This window comes from Procambarus clarkii, unplaced genomic scaffold, assembly GCF_040958095.1.
Source record: "Procambarus clarkii isolate CNS0578487 unplaced genomic scaffold, FALCON_Pclarkii_2.0 HiC_scaffold_117, whole genome shotgun sequence".
In the NCBI taxonomy this organism is placed as follows: Eukaryota; Metazoa; Arthropoda; class Malacostraca; order Decapoda; family Cambaridae; genus Procambarus; species Procambarus clarkii.
The window spans coordinates 934,087-959,086 of record NW_027189150.1 but is presented as its reverse complement, the minus strand read 5'-3'; the positions used below and the strand labels follow the sequence as shown (position 1 = coordinate 959,086).

General features: G+C 48.2%; 1 protein-coding gene across 1 annotated transcript in view; it reads left to right on the top strand.

Annotated features, from left to right (window-relative positions):
* LOC138360792 (uncharacterized) overlaps positions 1 to 25,000 on the top strand; it is a 53,475-nt gene that overhangs the window by 378 nt on the left and 28,097 nt on the right. The window contains exons 2-12 of the mRNA XM_069320337.1: positions 1 to 22; positions 1,679 to 1,972; positions 2,099 to 2,212; positions 3,419 to 3,562; positions 5,639 to 5,872; positions 9,629 to 9,862; positions 15,118 to 15,231; positions 15,898 to 16,011; positions 16,798 to 16,911; positions 17,182 to 17,301; positions 17,968 to 18,081. The exon at positions 1 to 22 is cut by the window's left edge and continues 38 nt beyond it. Of these exons, the coding sequence (XP_069176438.1) occupies positions 1 to 22; positions 1,679 to 1,972; positions 2,099 to 2,212; positions 3,419 to 3,562; positions 5,639 to 5,872; positions 9,629 to 9,862; positions 15,118 to 15,231; positions 15,898 to 16,011; positions 16,798 to 16,911; positions 17,182 to 17,301; positions 17,968 to 18,081 (1,618 nt within the window). The remainder of the gene's footprint in view (positions 23 to 1,678; positions 1,973 to 2,098; positions 2,213 to 3,418; positions 3,563 to 5,638; positions 5,873 to 9,628; positions 9,863 to 15,117; positions 15,232 to 15,897; positions 16,012 to 16,797; positions 16,912 to 17,181; positions 17,302 to 17,967; positions 18,082 to 25,000) is intronic.

Below are 25,000 nucleotides of genomic sequence, written 5' to 3'. Positions count from 1 at the left end.
GCTGTTGTGACTGTGTTTGCTGGTACAGTTGCTGTTGTGACTGTGTTTGCTGGTACAGTTGCTGTTGTGACTGTGTTTGCTGGTACAGTTGCTGTTGTGACTGTGTTTGCTGGTACAGTTGCTGTTGTGGCTGTGTTTGCTGGTACAGTCGCTGTTGTGGCTATGTTTGCTGGTACAGTCGCTGTTGTGACTGTGTTTGCTGGTACAGTTGCTGTTGTGGCTGTACTTGCTGGTACAGTTGCTGTTGTGGCAATGTTTGCTGGTACAGTTGCTGTTGTGATTGTGTTTGCTGGTACACTTCCTGTTGCGGCTGCACTTGCTGGTACAGTTGCTGTTGTGGCTGTACTTGCTGGTACAGTTGCTGTTGTGACTGTGTTTGCTGGTACAGTTGCTGTTGTGGCTGTGTTTGCTGGTATAGTTGCTGTTGTTGCTGTACTTGCTGGTACAGTTGCTGTTGTGGCTGTACTTGCTGGTACAGTTGCTGTTGTGACTGTGTTTGCTGGTACAGATGCTGTTGTGGCTGTGTTTGCTGGTACAGTTGCTGTTGTGGCTGTACTTGCTGGTACAGATGCTGTTGTGACTGTGTTTGCAGGTACAGATGCTGTTGTGGCTGTGTTTGCTGGTACAGTTGCTGTTGTGACTGTGTTTGCTGGTACAGTTGCTGTTGTGACTGTGTTTGCTGGTACAGTTGCTGTTGTGACTGTGTTTGCTGGTACAGTTGCTGTTGTGACTGTGTTTGCTGGTACAGATGCTGTTGTGACTGTGTTTGCTGGTACAGTGGCTGTTGTGGCTGTACTTGCTGGTACAGTTGCTGTTGTGGCTGTGTTTGCTGGTACAGTTGCTGTTGTGACTGTGTTTGCTGGTACAGTTGCTGTTGTGACTGTGTTTGCTGGTACAGTTGCTGTTGTGACTGTGTTTGCTGGTACAGTTGCTGTTGTGGCTGTGTTTGCTGGTACAGTTGCTGTTGTGGCTGTACTTGCTGGTACAGTTGCTGTTGTGGCTGTGTTTGCTGGTACAGTTGCTGTTGTGACTGTGTTCGCTGGTACAGTTGCTGTTGTGACTGTGTTTGCTGGTACAGTTGCTGTTGTGACTGTGTTTGCTGGTACAGTTGCTGTTGTGGCTGTGTTTGCTGGTACAGATGCTGTTGTGACTGTGTTTGCTGGTACAGTTGCTGTTGTGACTGTGTTTGCTGGTACAGTTGCTGTTGAGGCTGTGTTTGCTGGTACAGTTGCTGTTGTGGCTGTACTTGCTGGTACAGTTGCTGTTGTGGCTGTGTTTGCTGGTACAGTTGCTGTTGTGACTGTGTTTGCTGGTACAGTTGCTGTTGTGGCTGTGTTTGCTGGTACAGTTGCTGTTGTGACTGTGTTTGCTGGTACAGTTGTTGTTGTGGCTGTGTTTGCTGGTACAGTTGCTGTTGCGGCTGTATTTGCTGGTACAGATGCTGTTGTGGCTGTGTTTGCTGGTACAGTTGCTGTTGTGGCTGTGTTTGCTGGTACAGTTGCTGTTGTGGCTGTGTTTGCTGGTACAGTTGCTGTTGTGGCTGTGCTTGCTGGTACAGTTGCTGTTGTGACTGTGTTTGCTGGTACAGATGCTGTTGTGGCTGTGTTTGCTGGTACAGTTGCTGTTGTGACTGTGTTTGCTGGTACAGTTGCTGTTGTGACTGTGTTTGCTGGTACAGATGCTGTTGTGGCTGTGTTTGCTGGTACAGATGCTGTTGCGGCTGTATTTGTTGGTACAGATGCTGTTGTGGCTGTGTTTGCTGGTACAGTTGCTGTTGTGGCTGTGTTTGCTGGTACAGTTGCTGTTGTGGCAGTGTTTGCTGGTACAGTTGCTGTTGTGACTGTGTTTGCTAGTACAGATCCTGTTGTGGCTGTGTTTGCTGGTACAGTTGCTGTTGCGGCTGTATTTGCTGGTACATTTGCTGTTGTGGCTGTACTTGCTGGTACAGTTGCTGTTGTGGCTGTGTTTGATGGTACAGTTGCTGTTGTGATTGTGTTTGCTGGTACAGTTGCTGTTGTGGCTGCACTTGCTGGTACAGTTGCTGTTGTGGAGGTACTTGCTGGTACAGTTGCTGTTGTGACTGTGTTTGCTGGTACAGGTGCTGTTGTGGCTGTGTTTGCTGGTATAGTTGCTGTTGTTGCTGTACTTGCTGCTACAGTTGCTGTTGTGGCTGTACTTGCTGGTACAGTTGCTGTTGTGACTGTGTTTGCTGGTACAGATGCTGTTGTGGCTGTGTTTGCTGGTACAGTTGCTGTTGTGGCTGTGTTTGCTGGTACAGTTGCTGTTGTGACTGTGTTTGCTGGTACAGTTGCTGTTGTGGCTGTGTTTGCTGGTACAGTTGCTGTTGTGACTGTGTTTGCAGGTACAGATGCTGTTGTGGCTGTGTTTGCTGGTACAGTTGCTGTTGTGACTGTGTTTGCTGGTACAGTTGCTGTTGTGACTGTGTTTGCTGGTACAGTTGCTGTTGTGACTGTGTTTGCTGGTACAGTTGCTGTTGTGACTGTGTTTGCTGGTACAGATGCTGTTGTGACTGTGTTTGCTGGTACAGTGGCTGTTGTGGCTGTACTTGCTGGTACAGTTGCTGTTGTGGCTGTGTTTGCTGGTACAGTTGCTGTTGTGACTGTGTTTGCTGGTACAGTTGCTGTTGTGACTGTGTTTGCTGGTACAGTTGCTGTTGTGACTGTGTTTGCTGGTACAGTTGCTGTTGTGGCTGTGTTTGCTGGTACAGTTGCTGTTGTGGCTGTACTTGCTGGTACAGTTGCTGTTGTGGCTGTGTTTGCTGGTACAGTTGCTGTTGTGACTGTGTTCGCTGGTACAGTTGCTGTTGTGACTGTGTTTGCTGGTACAGTTGCTGTTGTGACTGTGTTTGCTGGTACAGTTGCTGTTGTGGCTGTGTTTGCTGGTACAGATGCTGTTGTGACTGTGTTTGCTGGTACAGATGCTGTTGTGACTGTGTTTGCTGGTACAGTTGCTGTTGTGGCTGTGTTTGCTGGTACAGTTGCTGTTGTGGCTGTACTTGCTGGTACAGTTGCTGTTGTGGCTGTGTTTGCTGGTACAGTTGCTGTTGTGACTGTGTTTGCTGGTACAGTTGCTGTTGTGGCTGTGTTTGCTGGTACAGTTGCTGTTGTGACTGTGTTTGCTGGTACAGTTGTTGTTGTGGCTGTGTTTGCTGGTACAGTTGCTGTTGTGGCTGTGTTTGCTGGTACAGATGCTGTTGTGGCTGTGTTTGCTGGTACAGTTGCTGTTGTGGCTGTGTTTGCTGGTACAGTTGCTGTTGTGGCTGTGTTTGCTGGTACAGTTGCTGTTGTGGCTGTGCTTGCTGGTACAGTTGCTGTTGTGACTGTGTTTGCTGGTACAGATGCTGTTGTGGCTGTGTTTGCTGGTACAGTTGCTGTTGTGACTGTGTTTGCTGGTGCAGTTGCTGTTGTGACTGTGTTTGCTGGTACAGTTGCTGTTGTGGCTGTGTTTGCTGGTACAGATGCTGTTGCGGCTGTATTTGTTGGTACAGATGCTGTTGTGGCTGTGTTTGCTGGCACAGTTGCTGTTGTGGCTGTGTTTGCTGGTACAGTTGCTGTTGTGGCAGTGTTTGCTGGTACAGTTGCTGTTGTGACTGTGTTTGCTGGTACAGATCCTGTTGTGGCTGTGTTTGCTGGTACAGTTGCTGTTGCGGCTGTATTTGCTGGTACAGTTGCTGTTGTGGCTGTACTTGCTGGTACAGTTGCTGTTGTGGCAGTGTTTGATGGTACAGTTGCTGTTGTGATTGTGTTTGCTGGTACAGTTGCTGTTGTGGCTGCACTTGCTGGTACAGTTGCTGTTGTGGCTGTACTTGCTGGTACAGTTGCTGTTGTGACTGTGTTTGCTGGTACAGGTGCTGTTGTGGCTGTGTTTGCTGGTATAGTTGCTGTTGTTGCTGTACTTGCTGGTACAGTTGCTGTTGTGGCTGTACTTGCTGGTACAGTTGCTGTTGTGACTGTGTTTGCTGGTACAGATGCTGTTGTGGCTGTGTTTGCTGGTACAGTTGCTGTTGTGGCTGTGTTTGCTGGTACAGTTGCTGTTGTGACTGTGTTTGCTGGTACAGTTGCTGTTGTGGCTGTGTTTGCTGGTACAGTTGCTGTTGTGGCTGTGTTTGCTGGTACAGTTGCTGTTGTGACTGTGTTTGCTGGTACAGATGCTGTTGTGGCTGTACTTGCTGGTACAGTTGCTGTTGTGGCTGTGTTTGCTGGTACAGTTGCTGTTGTGACTGTGTTTGCTGGTACAGTTGCTGTTGTGGCTGTGTTTGCTGGTACAGATGCTGTTGTGACTGTGTTTTCTGGTACAGTTGCTGTTGTGACTGTGTTTGCTGGTACAGTTGCTGTTGTGGCTGTGTTTGCTGGTACAGTTGCTGTTGTGGCTGTACTTGCTGGTACAGTTGCTGTTGTGGCTGTGTTTGCTGGTACAGTTGCTGTTGTGACTGTGTTTGCTGGTACAGTTGCTGTTGTGGCTGTGTTTGCCGGTACAGTTGCTGTTGTGGCTGTGTTTGCTGGTACAGTTGCTGTTGTGACTGTGTTTGCTGGTACAGTTGCTGTTGTGACTGTGTTTGCTGGTACAGTTGCTGTTGTGGCTGTGTTTGCTGGTACAGTTGCTATTGTGACTGTGTTTGCTGGTACAGTTGCTGTTGTGGCTATACTTGCTGGTACAGTTGCTGTTGTGGCTGTGTTTGCTGGTACAGTTGCTGTTGTGACTCTGTTTGCTGGTACAGTTGCTGTTGTGACTGTGTTTGCTGGTACAGTTGCTGTTGTGACTGTGTTTGCTGGTACAGTTGCTGTTGCGGCTGTACTTGCTGGTACAGATGCTGTTGTGACTGTGTTTGCTGGTACAGATGCTGTTGTGGCTGTGTTTGCTGGCACAGTTGCTGTTGTGACTGTGTTTGTTGGTACAGTTGCTGTTGTGACTGTGTTTGCTGGTACAGTTGCTGTTGTGACTGTGTTTGCTGGTACAGTTGCTGTTGTGACTGTGTTTGCTGCTACAGATGCTGTTGTGACTGTGTTTGCTGGTACAGTGGCTGTTGTGGCTGTACTTGCTGGTACAGTTGCTGTTGTGGCTGTGTTTGCTGGTACAGATGCTGTTGTGGCTGTACTTGCTGGTACAGTTGCTGTTGTGGCTGTGTTTGCTGGTACAGTTGCTGTTGTGACTGTGTTTGCTGGTACAGTTGCTGTTGTGACTGTGTTTGCTGGTACAGTTGCTGTTGTGGCTGTGTTTGCTGGTACAGTTGCTGTTGTGACTGTGTTTGCTGGTACAGTTGCTGTTGTGGCTGTACTTGCTGGTACAGTTGCTGTTGAGGCTGTGTTTGCTGGTACAGTTGCTGTTGTGACTGTGTTTGCTGGTACAGTTGCTGTTGTGACTGTGTTTGCTGGTACAGTTGCTGTTGTGACTGTGTTTGCTGGTACAGTTGCTGTTGTGGCTGTGTTTGCTGGTACAGATGCTGTTGTGACTGTGTTTGCTGGTACAGTTGCTGTTGTGACTGTGTTTGCTGGTACAGTTGCTGTTGTGGCTGTGTTTGCTGGTACAGTTGCTGTTGTGGCTGTACTTGTTGGTACAGTTGCTGTTGTGGCTGTGTTTGCTGGTACAGTTGCTGTTGTGACTGTGTTTGCTGGTACAGATGCTGTTGTGGCTGTGTTTGCTGGTACAGTTGCTGTTGTGACTGTGTTTGCTGGCAAAGTTTCTGTTGTGGCAGTGTTTGCTGGTACAGTTGCTGTTGTGACTGTGTTTGCTGGTACAGATGCTGTTGTGGCTGTGTTTGTTGGTACATTTGCTGTTGCGGCTGTATTTGCTGGTACAGATGCTGTTGTGGCTGTGTTTGCTGGTACAGTTGCTGTTGTGGCTGTGTTTGCTGGTACAGTTGCTGTTGTGGCTGTGTTTGCTGGTACAGTTGCTGTTGTGGCTGTGCTTGCTGGTACAGTTGCTGTTGTGACAGTGTTTGATGGTACAGATGCTGTTGTGACTGTGTTTGCTGGTACAGTTGCTGTTGTGACTGTGTTTGCTGGTACAGTTGCTGTTGTGACTGTGTTTGCTGGTACAGATGCTGTTGTGGCTGTGTTTGCTGGTACAGTTGCTGTTGTGACTGTGTTTGCTGGTACAGATGCTGTTGTGGCTGTACTTGCTGGTACAGTTGCTGTTGTGGCTGTGTTTGCTGGTACAGTTGCTGTTGTGACTGTGTTTGCTGGTACAGTTGCTGTTGTGGCTGTGTTTGCTGGTACAGATGCTGTTGTGACTGTGTTTTCTGGTACAGTTGCTGTTGTGACTGTGTTTGCTGGTACAGTTGCTGTTGTGGCTGTGTTTGCTGGTACAGTTGCTGTTTTGGCTGTACTTGCTGGTACAGTTGCTGTTGTGGCTGTGTTTGCTGGTACAGTTGCTGTTGTGACTGTGTTTGCTGGTACAGTTGCTGTTGTGGCTGTGTTTGCTGGTACAGTTGCTGTTGTGACTGTGTTTGCTGGTACAGTTGCTGTTGTGACTGTGTTTGCTGGTACAGTTGCTGTTGTGACTGTGTTTGCTGGTACAGTTGCTGTTGTGGCTTTACTTGCTGGTACAGATGCTGTTGTGACTGTATTTGCTGGTACAGATGCTGTTGTGGCTGTGTTTGCTGGTACAGTTGCTGTTGTGACTGTGTTTGCTGGTACAGTTGCTGTTGTGACTGTGTTTGCTGGTACAGTTGCTGTTGTGACTGTGTTTGCTGGTTCAGTTGCTGTTGTGACTGTGTTTGCTGGTAAAGATGCTGTTGTGACTGTGTTTGCTGGTACAGTGGCTGTTGTGGCTGTACTTGCTGGTACAGTTGCTGTTGTGGCTGTGTTTGCTGCTACAGATGCTGTTGTGGCTGTACTTGCTGGTACAGTTGCTGTTGTGGCTGTGTTTGCTGGTACAGTTGCTGTTGTGACTGTGTTTGCTGGTACAGATGCTGTTGTGACTGTGTTTGCTGGTACAGTTGCTGTTGTGGCTGTGTTTGCTGGTACAGTTGCTGTTGTGGCTGTACTTTCTGGTACAGTTGCTGTTGTGGCTGTGTTTGCTGGTACAGTTGCTTTTGTGACTGTGTTTGCTGGTACAGTTGCTGTTGTGACTGTGTTTGCTGGTACAGTTGCTGTTGTGACTGTGTTTGCTGGTACAGTTGCTGTTGTGGCTGTGTTTGCTGGTACAGATGCTGTTGTGACTGTGTTTGCTGGTACAGTTGCTGTTGTGACTGTGTTTGCTGGTACAGTTGCAGTTGTGGCTGTTTTTGCTGGTACAGTTGCTGTTGTGGCTGTACTTGCTGGTACAGTTGCTGTTGTTGCTGTGTTTGCTGGTACAATTGATGTTGTGACTGTGTTTGCTGGTACAGTTGCTGTTGTGGCTGTATTTGATGGTACAGTTGCTGTTGTGGCTGTGTTTGCTGGTACAGTTGCTGTTATGGCAGTGTTTGCTGGTACAGTTGCTGTTGTGACTGTGTTTGCTGGTACAGATGCTGTTGTGGCTGTGTTTGCTGGTACAGTTGCTGTTGCGGCTGTATTTGCTGGTACAGATGCTGTTGTGGCTGTGTTTGCTGGTACAGTTGCTGTTGTGGCTGTGTTTGCTGGTACAGTTGCTGTTGTGGCTGTGTTTGCTGGTACAGTTGCTGTTGTGGCTGTGCTTGCTGGTACAGTTGCTGTTGTGACTGTATTTGTTGTTACAGATGCTGTTGTGGCTGTGTTTGCTGGTACAGTTGCTGTTGTGACTGTGTTTGCTGGTACAGATGCTGTTGTGGCTGTGTTTGCTGGTACAGTTGCTGTTGCGGCTGTATTTGCTGGTACAGATGCTGTTGTGGCTGTGTTTGCTGGTACAGTTGCTGTTGTGGCTGTGTTTGCTGGTACAGTTGCTGTTGTGGCTGTGTTTGCTGGTACAGTTGCTGTTGTGACTGTGTTTGCTGGTACAGTTGCTGTTGTGGCTGTGTTTGCTGGTACAGTTGCTGTTGTGGCTGTGTTTGCTGGTACAGCTGCTGTTGTGGCTGTGCTTGCTGGTACAGTTGCTGTTGTGACTGTGTTTGCTGGTACAGATGCTGTTGTGGCTGTGTTTGCTGGTACAGTTGCTGTTGTGACTGTGTTTGCTGGTACAGTTGCTGTTGTGGCTGTGTTTGCTGGTACAGTTGCTGTTGTGGCTGTGTTTGCTGGTACAGTTGCTGTTGTGACTGTGTTTGCTGGTACAGATGCTGTTGTGGCTGTACTTGCTGGTACAGTTGCTGTTGTGGCTGTGTTTGCTGGTACAGTTGCTGTTGTGACTGTGTTTGCTGGTACAGTTGCTGTTGTGGCTGTGTTTGCTGGTACGGATGCTGTTGTGACTGTGTTTTCTGGTACAGTTGCTGTTGTGACTGTGTTTGCTGGTACAGTTGCTGTTGTGGCTGTGTTTGCTGGTACAGTTGCTGTTGTGGCTGTACTTGCTGGTACAGTTGCTGTTGTGGCTGTGTTTGCTGGTACAGTTGCTGTTGTGACTGTGTTTGCTGGTACAGTTGCTGTTGTGGCTGTGTTTGCCGGTACAGTTGCTGTTGTGGCTGTGTTTGCTGGTACAGTTGCTGTTGTGACTGTGTTTGCTGGTACAGTTGCTGTTGTGACTGTGTTTGCTGGTACAGTTGCTGTTGTGGCTGTGTTTGCTGGTACAGTTGCTATTGTGACTGTGTTTGCTGGTACAGTTGCTGTTGTGGCTATACTTGCTGGTACAGTTGCTGTTGTGGCTGTGTTTGCTGGTACAGTTGCTGTTGTGACTCTGTTTGCTGGTACAGTTGCTGTTGTGACTGTGTTTGCTGGTACAGTTGCTGTTGTGACTGTGTTTGCTGGTACAGTTGCTGTTGTGGCTGTACTTGCTGGTACAGATGCTGTTGTGACTGTGTTTGCTGGTACAGATGCTGTTGTGGCTGTGTTTGCTGGCACAGTTGCTGTTGTGACTGTGTTTGTTGGTACAGTTGCTGTTGTGACTGTGTTTGCTGGTACAGTTGCTGTTGTGATTGTGTTTGCTGGTACAGTTGCTGTTGTGACTGTGTTTGCTGCTACAGATGCTGTTGTGACTGTGTTTGCTGGTACAGTGGCTGTTGTGGCTGTACTTGCTGGTACAGTTGCTGTTGTGGCTGTGTTTGCTGGTACAGATGCTGTTGTGGCTGTACTTGCTGGTACAGTTGCTGTTGTGGCTGTGTTTGCTGGTACAGTTGCTGTTGTGACTGTGTTTGCTGGTACAGTTGCTGTTGTGACTGTGTTTGCTGGTACAGTTGCTGTTGTGACTGTGTTTGCTGGTACAGTTGCTGTTGTGGCTGTGTTTGCTGGTACAGTTGCTGTTGTGACTGTGTTTGCTGGTACAGTTGCTGTTGTGACTGTGTTTGCTGGTACAGTTGCTGTTGTGACTGTGTTTGCTGGTACAGTTGCTGTTGTGACTGTGTTTGCTGGTACAGTTGCTGTTGTGGCTGTGTTTGCTGGTACAGATGCTGTTGTGACTGTGTTTGCTGGTACAGTTGCTGTTGTGACTGTGTTTGCTGGTACAGTTGCTGTTGTGGCTGTGTTTGCTGGTACAGTTGCTGTTGTGGCTGTACTTGTTGGTACAGTTGCTGTTGTGGCTGTGTTTGCTGGTACAGTTGCTGTTGTGACTGTGTTTGCTGGTACAGATGCTGTTGTGGCTGTGTTTGCTGGTACAGTTGCTGTTGTGACTGTGTTTGCTGGCAAAGTTTCTGTTGTGGCAGTGTTTGCTGGTACAGTTGCTGTTGTGACTGTGTTTGCTGGTACAGATGCTGTTGTGGCTGTGTTTGTTGGTACATTTGCTGTTGCGGCTGTATTTGCTGGTACAGATGCTGTTGTGGCTGTGTTTGCTGGTACAGTTGCTGTTGTGGCTGTGTTTGCTGGTACAGTTGCTGTTGTGGCTGTGTTTGCTGGTACAGTTGCTGTTGTGGCTGTGCTTGCTGGTACAGTTGCTGTTGTGACAGTGTTTGATGGTACAGATGCTGTTGTGACTGTGTTTGCTGGTACAGTTGCTGTTGTGACTGTGTTTGCTGGTACAGTTGCTGTTGTGACTGTGTTTGCTGGTACAGATGCTGTTGTGGCTGTGTTTGCTGGTACAGTTGCTGTTGTGACTGTGTTTGCTGGTACAGATGCTGTTGTGGCTGTACTTGCTGGTACAGTTGCTGTTGTGGCTGTGTTTGCTGGTACAGTTGCTGTTGTGACTGTGTTTGCTGGTACAGTTGCTGTTGTGGCTGTGTTTGCTGGTACAGATGCTGTTGTGACTGTGTTTTCTGGTACAGTTGCTGTTGTGACTGTGTTTGCTGGTACAGTTGCTGTTGTGGCTGTGTTTGCTGGTACAGTTGCTGTTGTGGCTGTACTTGCTGGTACAGTTGCTGTTGTGGCTGTGTTTGCTGGTACAGTTGCTGTTGTGACTGTGTTTGCTGGTACAGTTGCTGTTGTGGCTGTGTTTGCTGGTACAGTTGCTGTTGTGACTGTGTTTGCTGGTACAGTTGCTGTTGTGACTGTGTTTGCTGGTACAGTTGCTGTTGTGACTGTGTTTGCTGGTACAGTTGCTGTTGTGGCTTTACTTGCTGGTACAGATGCTGTTGTGACTGTATTTGCTGGTACAGATGCTGTTGTGGCTGTGTTTGCTGGTACAGTTGCTGTTGTGACTGTGTTTGCTGGTACAGTTGCTGTTGTGACTGTGTTTGCTGGTACAGTTGCTGTTGTGACTGTGTTTGCTGGTTCAGTTGCTGTTGTGACTGTGTTTGCTGGTAAAGATGCTGTTGTGACTGTGTTTGCTGGTACAGTGGCTGTTGTGGCTGTACTTGCTGGTACAGTTGCTGTTGTGGCTGTGTTTGCTGCTACAGATGCTGTTGTGGCTGTACTTGCTGGTACAGTTGCTGTTGTGGCTGTGTTTGCTGGTACAGTTGCTGTTGTGACTGTGTTTGCTGGTACAGATGCTGTTGTGACTGTGTTTGCTGGTACAGTTGCTGTTGTGGCTGTGTTTGCTGGTACAGTTGCTGTTGTGGCTGTACTTTCTGGTACAGTTGCTGTTGTGGCTGTGTTTGCTGGTACAGTTGCTTTTGTGACTGTGTTTGCTGGTACAGTTGCTGTTGTGACTGTGTTTGCTGGTACAGTTGCTGTTGTGACTGTGTTTGCTGGTACAGTTGCTGTTGTGGCTGTGTTTGCTGGTACAGATGCTGTTGTGACTGTGTTTGCTGGTACAGTTGCTGTTGTGACTGTGTTTGCTGGTACAGTTGCAGTTGTGGCTGTTTTTGCTGGTACAGTTGCTGTTGTGGCTGTACTTGCTGGTACAGTTGCTGTTGTGGCTGTGTTTGCTGGTACAATTGATGTTGTGACTGTGTTTGCTGGTACAGTTGCTGTTGTGGCTGTATTTGATGGTACAGTTGCTGTTGTGGCTGTGTTTGCTGGTACAGTTGCTGTTATGGCAGTGTTTGCTGGTACAGTTGCTGTTGTGACTGTGTTTGCTGGTACAGATGCTGTTGTGGCTGTGTTTGCTGGTACAGTTGCTGTTGCGGCTGTATTTGCTGGTACAGATGCTGTTGTGGCTGTGTTTGCTGGTACAGTTGCTGTTGTGGCTGTGTTTGCTGGTACAGTTGCTGTTGTGGCTGTGTTTGCTGGTACAGTTGCTGTTGTGGCTGTGCTTGCTGGTACAGTTGCTGTTGTGACTGTATTTGTTGTTACAGATGCTGTTGTGGCTGTGTTTGCTGGTACAGTTGCTGTTGTGACTGTGTTTGCTGGTACAGATGCTGTTGTGGCTGTGTTTGCTGGTACAGTTGCTGTTGCGGCTGTATTTGCTGGTACAGATGCTGTTGTGGCTGTGTTTGCTGGTACAGTTGCTGTTGTGGCTGTGTTTGCTGGTACAGTTGCTGTTGTGGCTGTGTTTGCTGGTACAGTTGCTGTTGTGACTGTGTTTGCTGGTACAGTTGCTGTTGTGGCTGTGTTTGCTGGTACAGTTGCTGTTGTGGCTGTGTTTGCTGGTACAGCTGCTGTTGTGGCTGTGCTTGCTGGTACAGTTGCTGTTGTGACTGTGTTTGCTGGTACAGATGCTGTTGTGGCTGTGTTTGCTGGTACAGTTGTTGTTGTGACTGTGTTTGCTGGTACAGTTGCTGTTGTGGCTGTGTTTGCTGGTACAGTTGCTGTTGTGGCTGTACTTGCTGGTACAGTTGCTGTTGTGGCTGTGTTTGCTGGTACAGTTGCTGTTGTGGCTGTGTTTGCTGGTACAGTTACTGTTGTGACTGTGTTTGCTGGTACAGTTGCTGTTGTGACTGTGTTTGCTGGTACAGATGCTGTTGTGGCTGTGTTTGCTGGTACAGATGCTGTTGCGGCTGTATTTGCTGGTACAGATGCTGTTGTGGCTGTGTTTGCTGGTACAGTTGCTGTTGTGGCTGTGTTTGCTGGTACAGTTGCTGTTGTGGCAGTGTTTGCTGGTACAGTTGCTGTTGTGACTGTGTTTGCTGGTACAGATCCTGTTGTGGCTGTGTTTGCTGGTACAGTTGCTGTCGCGGCTGTATTTGCTGGTACAGTTGCTGTTGTGGCTGTACTTCCTGGTACAGTTGCTGTTGTGGCTGTGTTTGATGGTACAGTTGCTGTTGTGATTGTGTTTGCTGGTACAGTTGCTGTTGTGGCTGCACTTGCTGGTACAGTTGCTGTTGTGGCTGTACTTGCTGGTACAGTTGCTGTTGTGACTGTGTTTGCTGGTACAGGTGCTGTTGTGGCTGTGTTTGCTGGTATAGTTGCTGTTGTTGCTGTACTTGCTGGTACAGTTGCTGTTGTGGCTGTACTTGCTGGTACAGTTGCTGTTGTGACTGTGTTTGCTGGTACAGATGCTGTTGTGGCTGTGTTTGCTAGTACAGTTGCTGTTGTGGCTGTGTTTGCTGGTACAGTTGCTGTTGTGACTGTGTTTGCTGATACAGTTGCTGTTGTGGCTGTGTTTGCTGGTACAGTTGCTGTTGTGGCTGTGTTTGCTGGTACAGTTGCTGTTGTGACTGTGTTTGCTGGTACAGATGCTGTTGTGGCTGTACTTGCTGGTACAGTTGCCGTTGTGGCTGTGTTTGCTGGTACAGTTGCTGTTGTGACTGTGTTTGCTGGTACAGTTGCTGTTGTGGCTGTGTTTGCTGGTACAGATGCTGTTGTGACTGTGTTTTCTGGTACAGTTGCTGTTGTGACTGTGTTTGCTGGTACAGTTGCTGTTGTGGCTGTGTTTGCTGGTACAGTTGCTGTTGTGGCTGTACTTGCTGGTACAGTTGCTGTTGTGGCTGTGTTTGCTGGTACAGTTCCTGTTGTGACTGTATTTGCTGGTACAGTTGCTGTTGTGGCTGTGTTTGCTGGTACAGTTGCTGTTGTGGCTGTGTTTGCTGGTACAGTTGCTGTTGTGACTGTGTTTGCTGGTACAGTTGCTGTTGTGGCTGTGTTTGCTGGTACAGTTGCTGTTGTGACTGTGTTTGCTGGTACAGTTGCTGTTGTGGCTGTGTTTGCTGGTACAGATGCTGTTGTGACTGTGTTTGCTGGTACAGTTGCTGTTGTGACTGTGTTTGCTGGTACAGTTGCTGTTGTGACTGTGTTTGCTGGTACAGATGCTGTTGTGGCTGTGTTTGCTGGTACAGATGCTGTTGCGGCTGTATTTGCTGGTACAGATGCTGTTGTGGCTGTGTTTGCTGGTACAGTTGCTGTTGTGGCTGTGTTTGCTGGTATAGTTGCTGTTGTGGCTGTACTTGCTGGTACAGTTGCTGTTGTGGCTGTGTTTGCTGGTACAGTTGCTGTTGTGGCTGTGTTTGCTGGTACAGTTACTGTTGTGACTGTGTTTGCTGGTACAGTTGCTGTTGTGACTGTGTTTGCTGGTACAGATGCTGTTGTGGATGTGTTTGCTGGTACAGATGCTGTTGCGGCTGTATTTGCTGGTACAGATGCTGTTGTGGCTGTGTTTGCTGGTACAGTTGCTGTTGTGGCTGTGTTTGCTGGTACAGTTGCTGTTGTGGCAGTGTTTGCTGGTACAGTTGCTGTTGTGACTGTGTTAGCTGGTACAGATCCTGTTGTGGCTGTGTTTGCTGGTACAGTTGCTGTTGCGGCTGTATTTGCTGGTACAGTTGCTGTTGTGGCTGTACTTCCTGGTACAGTTGCTGTTGTGGCTGTGTTTGATGGTACAGTTGCTGTTGTGATTGTGTTTGCTGGTACAGTTGCTGTTGTGGCTGCACTTGCTGGTACAGTTGCTGTTGTGGCTGTACTTGCTGGTACAGTTGCTGTTGTGACTGTGTTTGCTGGTACAGGTGCTGTTGTGGCTGTGTTTGCTGGTATAGTTGCTGTTGTTGCTGTACTTGCTGGTACAGTTGCTGTTGTGGCTGTACTTGCTGGTACAGTTGCTGTTGTGACTGTGTTTGCTGGTACAGATGCTGTTGTGGCTGTGTTTGCTGGTACAGTTGCTGTTGTGGCTGTGTTTGCTGGTACAGTTGCTGTTGTGACTGTGTTTGCTGGTACAGTTGATGTTGTGGCTGTGTTTGCTGGTACAGTTGCTGTTGTGGCTGTGTTTGCAGGTACAGTTGCTGTTGTGACTGTGTTTGCTGGTACAGATGCTGTTGTGGCTGTACTTGCTGGTACAGTTGCTGTTGTGGCTGTGTTTGCTGGTACAGTTGCTGTTGTGACTGTGTTTGCTGGTACAGTTGCTGTTGTGGCTGTGTTTGCTGGTACAGATGCTGTTGTGACTGTGTTTTCTGGTACAGTTGCTGTTGTGACTGTGTTTGCTGGTACAGTTGCTGTTGTGGCTGTGTTTGCTGGTACAGTTGCTGTTGTGGCTGTACTTGCTGGTACAGTTGCTGTTGTGGCTGTGTTTGCTGGTACAGTTGCTGTTGTGACTGTGTTTGCTGGAACAGTTGCTGTTGTGGCTGTGTTTGCTGGTACAGTTGCTGTTGTGGCTGTGTTTGCTGGTACAGTTGCTGTTGTGACTGTGTTTGCTGGTACAGTTGCTGTTGTGGCTATACTTGCTGGTACAGTTGCTGTTGTGGCTGTGTTTGCTGGTACAGTTGCTGTTGTGACTCTGTTTGCTGGTACAGTTGCTGTTGTGACTGTGTTTGCTCGTACAGTTGCTGTTGTGACTGAGTTTGCTGGTACAGTTGCTGTTATGCTGTACTTGCTGGTACAGATGCTGTTGTGACTGTGTTTGCTGGTACAGATGCTGTTGTGGCTGTGTTTGCTGGCACAGTTGCTCTTGTGACTGTGTTTGCTGGTACAGTTGCTGTTGTGACTGTGTTTGCTGGTACAGTTGCTGTTGTGACTGTGTTTGCTGGTACTGTTGCTGTTGTGACTGTGTTTGCTGGTACAGATGCTGTTGTGACGGTGTTTGCTGGTACAGTGGCTGTTGTGGCTGTACTTGCTGGTACAGTTGCTGTTGTGGCTGTGTTTGCTGGTACAGATGCTGTTGTGGCTGTACTTGCTGGTACAGTTGCTGTTGTGGCTGTGTTTGCTGGTACAGTTGCTGTTGTGACTGTGTTTGCTGGTACAGTTGCTGTTGTGACTGTGTTTGCTGGTACAGTTGCTGTTGTGGCTGTGTTTGCTGGTACAGTTGCTGTTGTGACTGTGTTTGCTGGTACAGTTGCTGTTGTGACTGTGTTTGCTGGTACAGTTGCTGTTGTGACTGTGTTTGCTTGTACAGTTGCTGTTGTGACTGTGTTTGCTGGTACAGTTGCTGTTGTGGCTGTGTTTGCTGGTACAGTTGCTGTTGTGGTTGTACTTGCTGGTACAGTTGCTGTTGTGGCTGTGTTTGCTGGTACAGTTGCTGTTGTGACTGTGTTTGCTGGTACAGATGCTGTTGTGGCTGTGTTTGCTGGTACAGTTGCTGTTGTGACTGTGTTTGCTGGGACAGTTTCTGTTGTGGCAGTGTTTGCTGGTACAGTTGCTGTTGTGACTGTGTTTGCTGGTACAGATGCTGTTGTGGCTGTGTTTGTTGGTACATTTGCTGTTGCGGCTGTATTTGCTGGTACTGATGCTGTTGTGGCTGTGTTTGCTGGTACAGTTGCTGTTGTCGCTGTGTTTGCTGGTACAGGTGCTGTTGTGGCTGTGTTTGCTGGTATAGTTGCTGTTGTTGCTGTACTTGCTGGTACAGTTGCTGTTGTGGCTGTACTTGCTGGTACAGTTGCTGTTGTGACTGTGTTTGCTGGTACAGATGCTGTTGTGGCTGTGTTTGCTGGTACAGTTGCTGTTGTGGCTGTGTTTGCTGGTACAGTTGCTGTTGTGACTGTGTTTGCTGGTACAGTGGCTGTTGTGGCTGTACTTGCTGGTACAGTTGCTGTTGTGGCTGTGTTTGCTGGTACAGATGCTGTTGTGGCTGTACTTGCTGGTACAGTTGCTGTTGTGGCTGTGTTTGCTGGTACAGTTGCTGTTGTGACTGTGTTTGCTGGTACAGTTGCTGTTGTGACTGTGTTTGCTGGTACAGTTGCTGTTGTGGCTGTGTTTGCTGGTACAGTTGCTGTTGTGACTGTGTTTGCTGGTACAGTTGCTGTTGTGACTGTGTTTGCTGGTACAGTTGCTGTTGTGACTGTGTTTGCTGGTACAGTTGCTGTTGTGACTGTGTTTGCTGGTACAGTTGCTGTTGTGGCTGTGTTTGCTGGTACAGTTGCTGTTGTGGTTGTACTTGCTGGTACAGTTGCTGTTGTGGCTGTGTTTGCTGGTACAGTTGCTGTTGTGACTGTGTTTGCTGGTACAGATGCTGTTGTGGCTGTGTTTGCTGGTACAGTTGCTGTTGTGACTGTGTTTGCTGGGACAGTTTCTGTTGTGGCAGTGTTTGCTGGTACAGTTGCTGTTGTGACTGTGTTTGCTGGTACAGATGCTGTTGTGGCTGTGTTTGTTGGTACATTTGCTGTTGCGGCTGTATTTGCTGGTACTGATGCTGTTGTGGCTGTGTTTGCTGGTACAGTTGCTGTTGTCGCTGTGTTTGCTGGTACAGGTGCTGTTGTGGCTGTGTTTGCTGGTATAGTTGCTGTTGTTGCTGTACTTGCTGGTACAGTTGCTGTTGTGGCTGTACTTGCTGGTACAGTTGCTGTTGTGACTGTGTTTGCTGGTACAGATGCTGTTGTGGCTGTGTTTGCTGGTACAGTTGCTGTTGTGGCTGTGTTTGCTGGTACAGTTGCTGTTGTGACTGTGTTTGCTGGTACAGTTGATGTTGTGGCTGTGTTTGCTGGTACAGTTGCTGTTGTGGCTGTGTTTGCAGGTACAGTTGCTGTTGTGACTGTGTTTGCTGGTACAGATGCTATTGTGGCTGTTCTTGCTGGTACAGTTGCTGTTGTGGCTGTGTTTGCTGGTACAGTTGCTGTTGTGACTGTGTTTGCTGGTACAGTTGCTGTTGTGGCTGTGTTTGCTGGTACAGATGCTGTTGTGACTGTGTTTTCTGGTACAGTTGCTGTTGTGACTGTGTTTGCTGGTACAGTTGCTGTTGTGGCTGTGTTTGCTGGTACAGTTGCTGTTGTGGCTGTACTTGCTGGTACAGTTGCTGTTGTGGCTGTGTTTGCTGGTACAGTTGCTGTTGTGGCTGTACTTGCTGGTACAGTTGCTGTTGAGGCTGTGTTTGCTGGTACAGTTGCTGTTGTGACTGTGTTTGCTGGTACAGTTGTTGTTGTGACTGTGTTTGCTGGTACAGTTGCTGTTGTGACTGTGTTTGCTGGTACAGTTGCTGTTGTGGCTGTGTTTGCTGGTACAGATGCTGTTGTGACTGTGTTTGCTGGTACAGTTGCTGTTGTGACTGTGTTTGCTGGTACAGTTGCTGTTGTGGCTGTGTTTGCTGGTACAGTTGTTGTTGTGGTTGTACTTGCTGGTACAGTTGCTGTTGTGGCTGTGTTTGCTGGTACAGTTGCTGTTGTGACTGTGTTTGCTGGTACAGATGCTGTTGTGACTGTGTTTGCTGGTACAGTTGCTGTTGTGACTGTGTTTGCTGGGACAGTTTCTGTTGTGGCAGTGTTTGCTGGTACAGTTGCTGTTGTGACTGTGTTTGCTGGTACAGATGCTGTTGTGGCTGTGTTTGTTGGTACATTTGCTGTTGCGGCTGTATTTGCTGGTACAGATGCTGTTGTGGCTGTGTTTGCTGGTACTGTTGCTGTTGTGGCTGTGTTTGCTGGTACAGTTGCTGTTGTGGCTGTGTTTGCTGGTACAGTTGCTGTTGTGGCTGTGCTTGCTGGTACAGTTGCTGTTGTGACTGTGTTTGCTGGTACAGATGCTGTTGTGACTGTGTTTGCTGGTACAGTTGCTGTTGTGACTGTGTTTGCTGGTACAGTTGCTGTTGTGACTGTGTTTGCTGGTACAGATGCTGTTGTGGCTGTGTTTGCTGGTACAGTTGCTGTTGCGGCTGTATTTGCTGGTACAGATGCTGTTGTGGCTGTGTTTGCTGGTACAGTTGCTGTTGTGGCTGTGTTTGCTGGTACAGTTGCTGTTGTGACTGTGTTTGCTGGTGCAGTTGCTGTTGTGGCTGCACTTGCTGGTACAGTTGCTGTTGTGGCTGTACTTGCTGGTACAGTTGCTGTTGTGACTGTGTTTGCTGGTACAGATGATGTTGTGCCTGTGTTTGCTGGTACAGTTGCTGTGGTGGCTGTGTTTGCTGGTACAGTTGCTGTTGTGGCTGTGTTTGCTGGTACAGTTGCTGTTGTGACTGTGTTTGCTGGTACAGATGCTGTTGTGGCTGTACTTGCTGGTACAGTTGCTGTTGTGGCTGTGTTTGCTGGTACAGTTGCTGTTGTGACTGTGTTTGCTGGTACAGTTGCTGTTGTGGCTGTGTTTGCTGGTACAGATGCTGTTGTGACTGTGTTTTCTGGTACAGTTGCTGTTGTGACTGTGTTTGCTGGTACAGTTGCTGTTGTGGCTGTGTTTGCTGGTACAGTTGCTGTTGTGACTGTACTTGCTGGTACAGTTGCTGTTGTGGCTGTGTTTGCTGGTACAGTTGCTGTTGTGACTGTGTTTGCTGGTACAGTTGCTGTTGTGGCTGTGTTTGCTGGTACAGTTGCTGTTGTGACTGTGTTTGCTGGTACAGTTGCTGTTGTGACTGTGTTTGCTGGTACAGTTGCTGTTGTGACTGTGTTTGCTGGTACAGTTGCTGTTGTGGCTTTACTTGCTGGTACAGATGCTGTTGTGACTGTGTTTGCTGGTACAGATGCTGTTGTGGCTGTGTTTGCTGGAACAGTTGCTGTTGTGACTGTGTTTGCTGGTACAGTTGCTGTTGTGACTGTGTTTGCTGGTACAATTGCTGTTGTGACTGTGTTTGCTGGTACAGTTGCTGTTGTGACTGTGTTTGCTGGTACAGATGCTGTTGTGACTGTGTGTGCTGGTACAGTGGCTGTTGTGGCTGTACTTGCTGGTACAGTTGCTGTTGTGGCTGTGTTTGCTGGTACAGATGCTGTTGTGGCTGTACTTGCTGGTACAGTTGCTGTTGTGGCTGTGTTTGCTGGTACAGTTGCTGTTGTGACTGTGTTTGCTGGTACAGTTGCTGTTGTGACTGTGTTTGCTGGTACAGTTGCTGTTGTGGCTGTGTTTGCTGGTACAGTTGCTGTTGTGACAGTGGTTGCTGGTACAGTTGCTGTTGTGGCTGTACTTTCTGGTACAGTTGCTGTTGTGGCTGTGTTTGCTAATACAGTTGCTTTTGTGACTGTGTTTGCTGGTACAGTTGCTGTTGTGACTGTGTTTGCTGGTACAGTTGCTTTTGTGACTGTGTTTGCTGGTACAGTTGCTGTTGTGGCTGTGTTTGCTGGTACAGATGCTGTTGTGACTGTGTTTGCTGGTACAGTTGCTGTTGTGACTGTGTTTGCTGGTACAGTTGCAGTTGTGGCTGTTTTTGCTGGTACAGCTGCTGTTGTGGCTGTACTTGCTGGTACAGTTCCTGTTGTGGCTGTGTTTGCTGGTACAATTGCTGTTGTGACTGTGTTTGCTGGTACAGTAGCTGTTGTGGCTGTGTTTGCTGGTACAGTTGCTGTTGTGGCTGTGTTTGATGGTACAGTTGCTGTTGTGGCAGTGTTTGCTGGTACAGTTGCTGTTATGACTGTGTTTGCTGGTACAGATGCTGTTGTGGCTGTGTTTGCTGGTACAGTTGCTGTTGCGGCTGTATTTGCTGGTACAGATGCTGTTGTGGCTGTGTTTGCTGGTACAGTTGCTGTTGTGGCTGTGTTTGCTGGTACAGTTGCTATTGTGGCTGTGTTTGCTGGTACAGTTGCTGTTGTGGCTGTGCTTGCTGGTACAGTTGCTGTTGTGACTGTGTTTGCTGTTACAGATGCTGTTGTGGCTGTGTTTGCTGGTACAGTTGCTGTTGTGACTGTGTTTGCTGGTACAGATGCTGTTGTGGCTGTGTTTGCTGGTACAGTTGCTGTTGCGGCTGTATTTGCTGGTACAGATGCTGTTGTGGCTGTGTTTGCTGGTACAGTTGCTGTTGTGGCTGTGTTTGCTGGTACAGTTGCTGTTGTGGCTGTGTTTGCTGGTACAGTTGCTGTTGTGACTGTGTTTGCTGGTACAGTTGCTGTTGTGGCTGTGTTTGCTGGTACAGTTGCTGTTGTGGCTGTGTTTGCTGGTACAGTTGCTGTTGTGGCAGTGTTTGCTGGTACAGTTGCTGTTGTGACTGTGTTTGCTGGTACAGTTGCTGTTGTGGCTGTGTTTGCTGGTACAGTTGCTGTTGTGACTGTGTTTGCTGGTACAGATGCTGTTGTGGCTGTACTTGCTGGTACAGTTGCTGTTGTGGCTGTGTTTGCTGGTACAGATGCTGTTGTGTCTGTACTTGCTGGTACAGTTGCTGTTGTGGCTGTGTTTGCTGGTACAGTTGCTGTTGTGACTGTGTTTGCTGGTACAGTTGCTGTTGTGACTGTGTTTGCTGGTACAGTTGCTGTTGTGGCTGTGTTTGCTGGTACAGTTGCTGTTGTGACTGTGTTTGCTGGTACAGTTGCTGTTGTGGCTGTACTTGCTGGTACAGTTGCTGTTGTGGCTGTGTTTGCTGGTACAGTTGCTGTTGTGACTGTGTTTGATGGTACAGTTGCTGTTGTGACTGTGTTTGCTGGTACAGTTGCTGTTGTGACTGTGTTTGCTGGTACAGTTGCTGTTGTGACTGTGTTTGCTGGTACAGTTGCTGTTGTGACTGTGTTTTCTGGTACAGTTGCTGTTGTGACTGTGTTTGCTGGTACAGTTGCTGTTGTGGCTGTACTTGCTGGTACAGATGCTGTTGTGACTGTGTTTGCTGGTACAGATGCTGTTGTGGCTGTGTTTGCTGGTACAGTTGCTGTTGTGACTGTGTTTGCTGGTACAGTTGCTGTTGTGACTGTGTTTGCTGGTACAGTTGCTGTTGTGACTGTGTTTGCTGGTACAGTTGCTGTTGTGACTGTGTTTGCTGGCACAGATGCTGTTGTGACTGTGTTTGCTGGTACAGTGGCTGTTGTGGCTGTACTTGCTGGTACAGTTGCTGTTGTGGCTGTGTTTGCTGGTACAGATGCTGTTGTGGCTGTACTTGCTGGTACAGTTGCTGTTGTGGCTGTGTTTGCTGGTACAGTTGCTGTTGTGACTGTGTTTGCTGGTACAGTTGCTGTTGTGACTGTGTTTGCTGGTACAGTTGCTGTTGTGGCTGTGTTTGCTGGTACAGTTGCTGTTGTGACTGTGTTTGCTGGTACAGTTGCTGTTGTGGCTGTACTTGCTGGTACAGTTGCTGTTGTGGCTGTGTTTGCTGGTACAGTTGCTGTTGTGACTGTGTTTGCTGGTACAGTTGCTGTTGTGACTGTGTTTGCTGGTACAGTTGCTGTTGTGACTGTGTTTGCTGGTACAGTTGCTGTTGTGGCTTTACTTGCTGGTACAGTTGCTGTTGTGGCGGTGTTTGCTGGTACAGTTGCTGTTGTGGCTGTGTTTGCTGGTACAGATGCTGTTGTGGCTGTGTTTGCTGGTACAGTTGCTGATGTGACTGTGTTTGCTGGTACAGTTGCTGTTTTGACTGTGTTTGCTGGTACAGTTGCTGTTGTGGCTGTACTTCCTGGTACAGATGCTGTTGTGGCTGTGTTTGCTGGTACAGTTGCTGTTGTGACTCTGTTTGGTGGTACAGTTGCTGTTGTGACTGTGTTTGCTGGTACAGTTGCTGTTGTGACTGTTTGCTGGTACAGTTGCTGTTGTGACTGTGTTTGCTGGTACAGATGCTGTTGTGGCTGTGTTTGCTGGTACAGATGCTGTTGTGGCTGTACTTGCTGGTACAGTTGCTGTTGTGACTGTGTTTGCTGGTACAGTTGCTGTTGTGGCTGTACTTGCTGGTACAGTTGCTGTTGTGGCTGTGTTTGCTGGTGCAGATGCTGTTGTGGCTGTACTTGCTGGTACAGATGCTGTTGTGGCTTTGTTTGCTGGTACAGATGCTGTTGTGACTGTGTTTGCTGGTATAGATGCTGTTGCGGCTGTGTTTGCTGGTACAGTTGCTGTTGTGACTGTGTTTGCTGGTACAGTTGCTGTTGTGACTGTGTTTGCTGGTACAGTTGCTTTTGTGACTGTGTTTGCTGGTACAGATGCTGTTGTGGCTGTGTTTGCTGGTACAGATGCTGTTGTGGCTGTACTTGCTGGTACAGATGCTGTTGTGACTGTGTTTGCTGGTACAGATGCTGTTGTGGCTGTGTTTGCTGGTACAGATGCTGTTGTGACTGTGTTTGCTAGTACAGTTGCTGTTGTGACTGTGTTTGCTGGTACAGTTGCTGTTGTGGTTGTGTTTGCTGGTACAGTTGCTGTTGTGACTGTGTTTGCTGGTACAGTTGCTGTTGTGACTGTGTTTGCTGGTACAGTTGCTGTTGTGACTGTGTTTGCTGGTACAGTTGCTGTTGTGGCTGTTCTTGCTGGTACAGTTGCTGTTGTGGCTGTGTTTGCTGGTACAGTTGCTGTTGTGACTGTGTTTGCTGGTACAATTGCTGTTGTGGCTGTACTTGCTGGTACAGTTGCTGTTGTGACTGTGTTTGCTGGTACAGATGCTGTTGTGGCTGTGTTTGCTGGTACAGATGCTGTTGTGGCTGTGGTTGCTGGTACAGTTGCTGTTGTGGCTGTACTTGCTGGTACAGATGCTGTTGTGGCTGTGTTTGCTGGTACAGATGCTGTTGTGGCTGTGTTTGCTGGTACAGTTGCTGTTGTGGCTGTACTTGCTGGTACAGTTGCTGTTGTGGCTGTGTTTGCTGGTACAGTTGCTGTTGTGGGTGTGTTTGCTGGTACAGATGCTGTTGTGACTGTGTTTGCTGGTACAGATGCTGTTGTGACTGTGTTTGCTGGTACAGATGCTGTTGTGGCTGTGTTTGCTGGTTCAGTTGCTGTTGTGACTGTGTTTGCTGGTACAGTTGCTGTTGTGACTGTGTTTGCTGGTACAGTTGCTGTTGTGGCTGTGTTTGCTGGTACAGTTGCTGTTGTGACTGTGTTTGCTGGTACAGTTGCTGTTGTGACTGTGTTTGCTGGTACAGTTGCTGTTGTGACTGTGTTTGCTGGTACAGTTGCTGTTGTGGCTGTACTTGCTGGAACAGATGCTGTTGTGGCTGTGTTTGCTGGTACAGATGCTGTTGTGGCTGTGTTTGCTGGTACAGTTGCTGTTGTGGCTGTACTTGCTGGTACAGTTGCTGTTGTGGCTGTGTTTGCTGGTACAGTTGCTGTTGTGGCTGTGTTTGCTGGTACAGTTGCTGTTGTGACTGTACTTGCTGGTACAGTTGCTATTGTGGCTGTGTTTGCTGGTACAGTTGCTGTTGTGACTGTGTTTGCTGGTACAGATGCTGTTGTGGCTGTACTTGCTGGTACAGATGCTGTTGTGGCTGTGTTTGCTGGTACAGTTGCTGTGTGACTGTGTTTGCTGGTACAGTTGCTGTTGTGACTGTGTTTGCTGGTACAGATGCTGTTGTGGCTGTGTTTGCTGGTACAGTTTCTGTTGTGACTGTGTTTGCTGGTACAGTTGCTGTTGTGGCTGTACTTGCTGGTACAGATGCTGTTGTGGCTGTGTTTGCTGGTACAGTTGCTGTTGTGACTGTGTTTGCTGGTACAGTTGCTGTTGTGGCTGTGTTTGCTGGTACAGTTGCTGTTGTGGCTGTACTTGCTGGTACAGTTGCTGTTGTGGCTGTGCTTGCTGGTATAGATGCTGTTGTGGCTGTACTTGCTGGTACAGTTGCTGTTGTGGCTGTACTTGCTGGTACAGATGCTGTTGTGGCTGTTTGCTGGTACAGATGCTGGTGTGGCTGTACTTGCTGGTACAGTTGCTGTTGTGGCTGTGCTTGCTGGTACAGTTGCTGTTGTGGCTGTACTTACTGGTACAGTTGCTGTTGTGGCTGTACTTACTGGTACGGATGCTGTTGTGGCTGTGTTTGCTGGTACAGATGCTGGTGTGGCTGTGCTTGCTGGTACAGATGCTGGTGTGGCTGTACTTGCTGGTACAGTTGCTGTTGTGGCTGTGCTTGCTGGTACAGTTGCTGTTGTGGCTGTACTTGCTGGTACAGTTGCTGTTGTGGCTGTACTTACTGGTACGGATGCTGTTGTGGCTGTGTTTGCTGGTACAGATGCTGGTGTGGCTGTGCTTGCTGGTACAGATGCTGGTGTGGCTGTACTTGCTGGTACAATTGCTGTTTCATTGTATTGTTGGTGGTGGTGTTGACGCATCAAGTACCTGCTGCTGTCCTTGTATATGTTTTCGTGGTTGTTGTTGCTGTTGGCTATTTTGGGAGTGTTAATGTCCGCATGTGTGTGTGTGCTCACCTGGTTGTACTCACCTAGTTGTGCAAAGAGCTCTGGCTCTTTGGTCCCGCCTCGCAACTGTTGATCAACCGGTGTATAGATTCCTGAGCCTACTGGGCTTGATCATATTTACATTTGAAACTCTGTATGGAGTCAGCCTCCACCACATCACTGCCTAACCTATCTAGGTTTTTGTGTGTGTACGTACGAATGGTTATCTAATAGCCTATTCAGGAATAGGAGTTCCAGCTGTGTTTTGCTCCGCCAACTGGTCGTGATGCACCTCTTACGTTATAATTAACATAATTGTCGTAGTTAATTTAACGTTAATTAACGCCTTATGGGATTGTCGT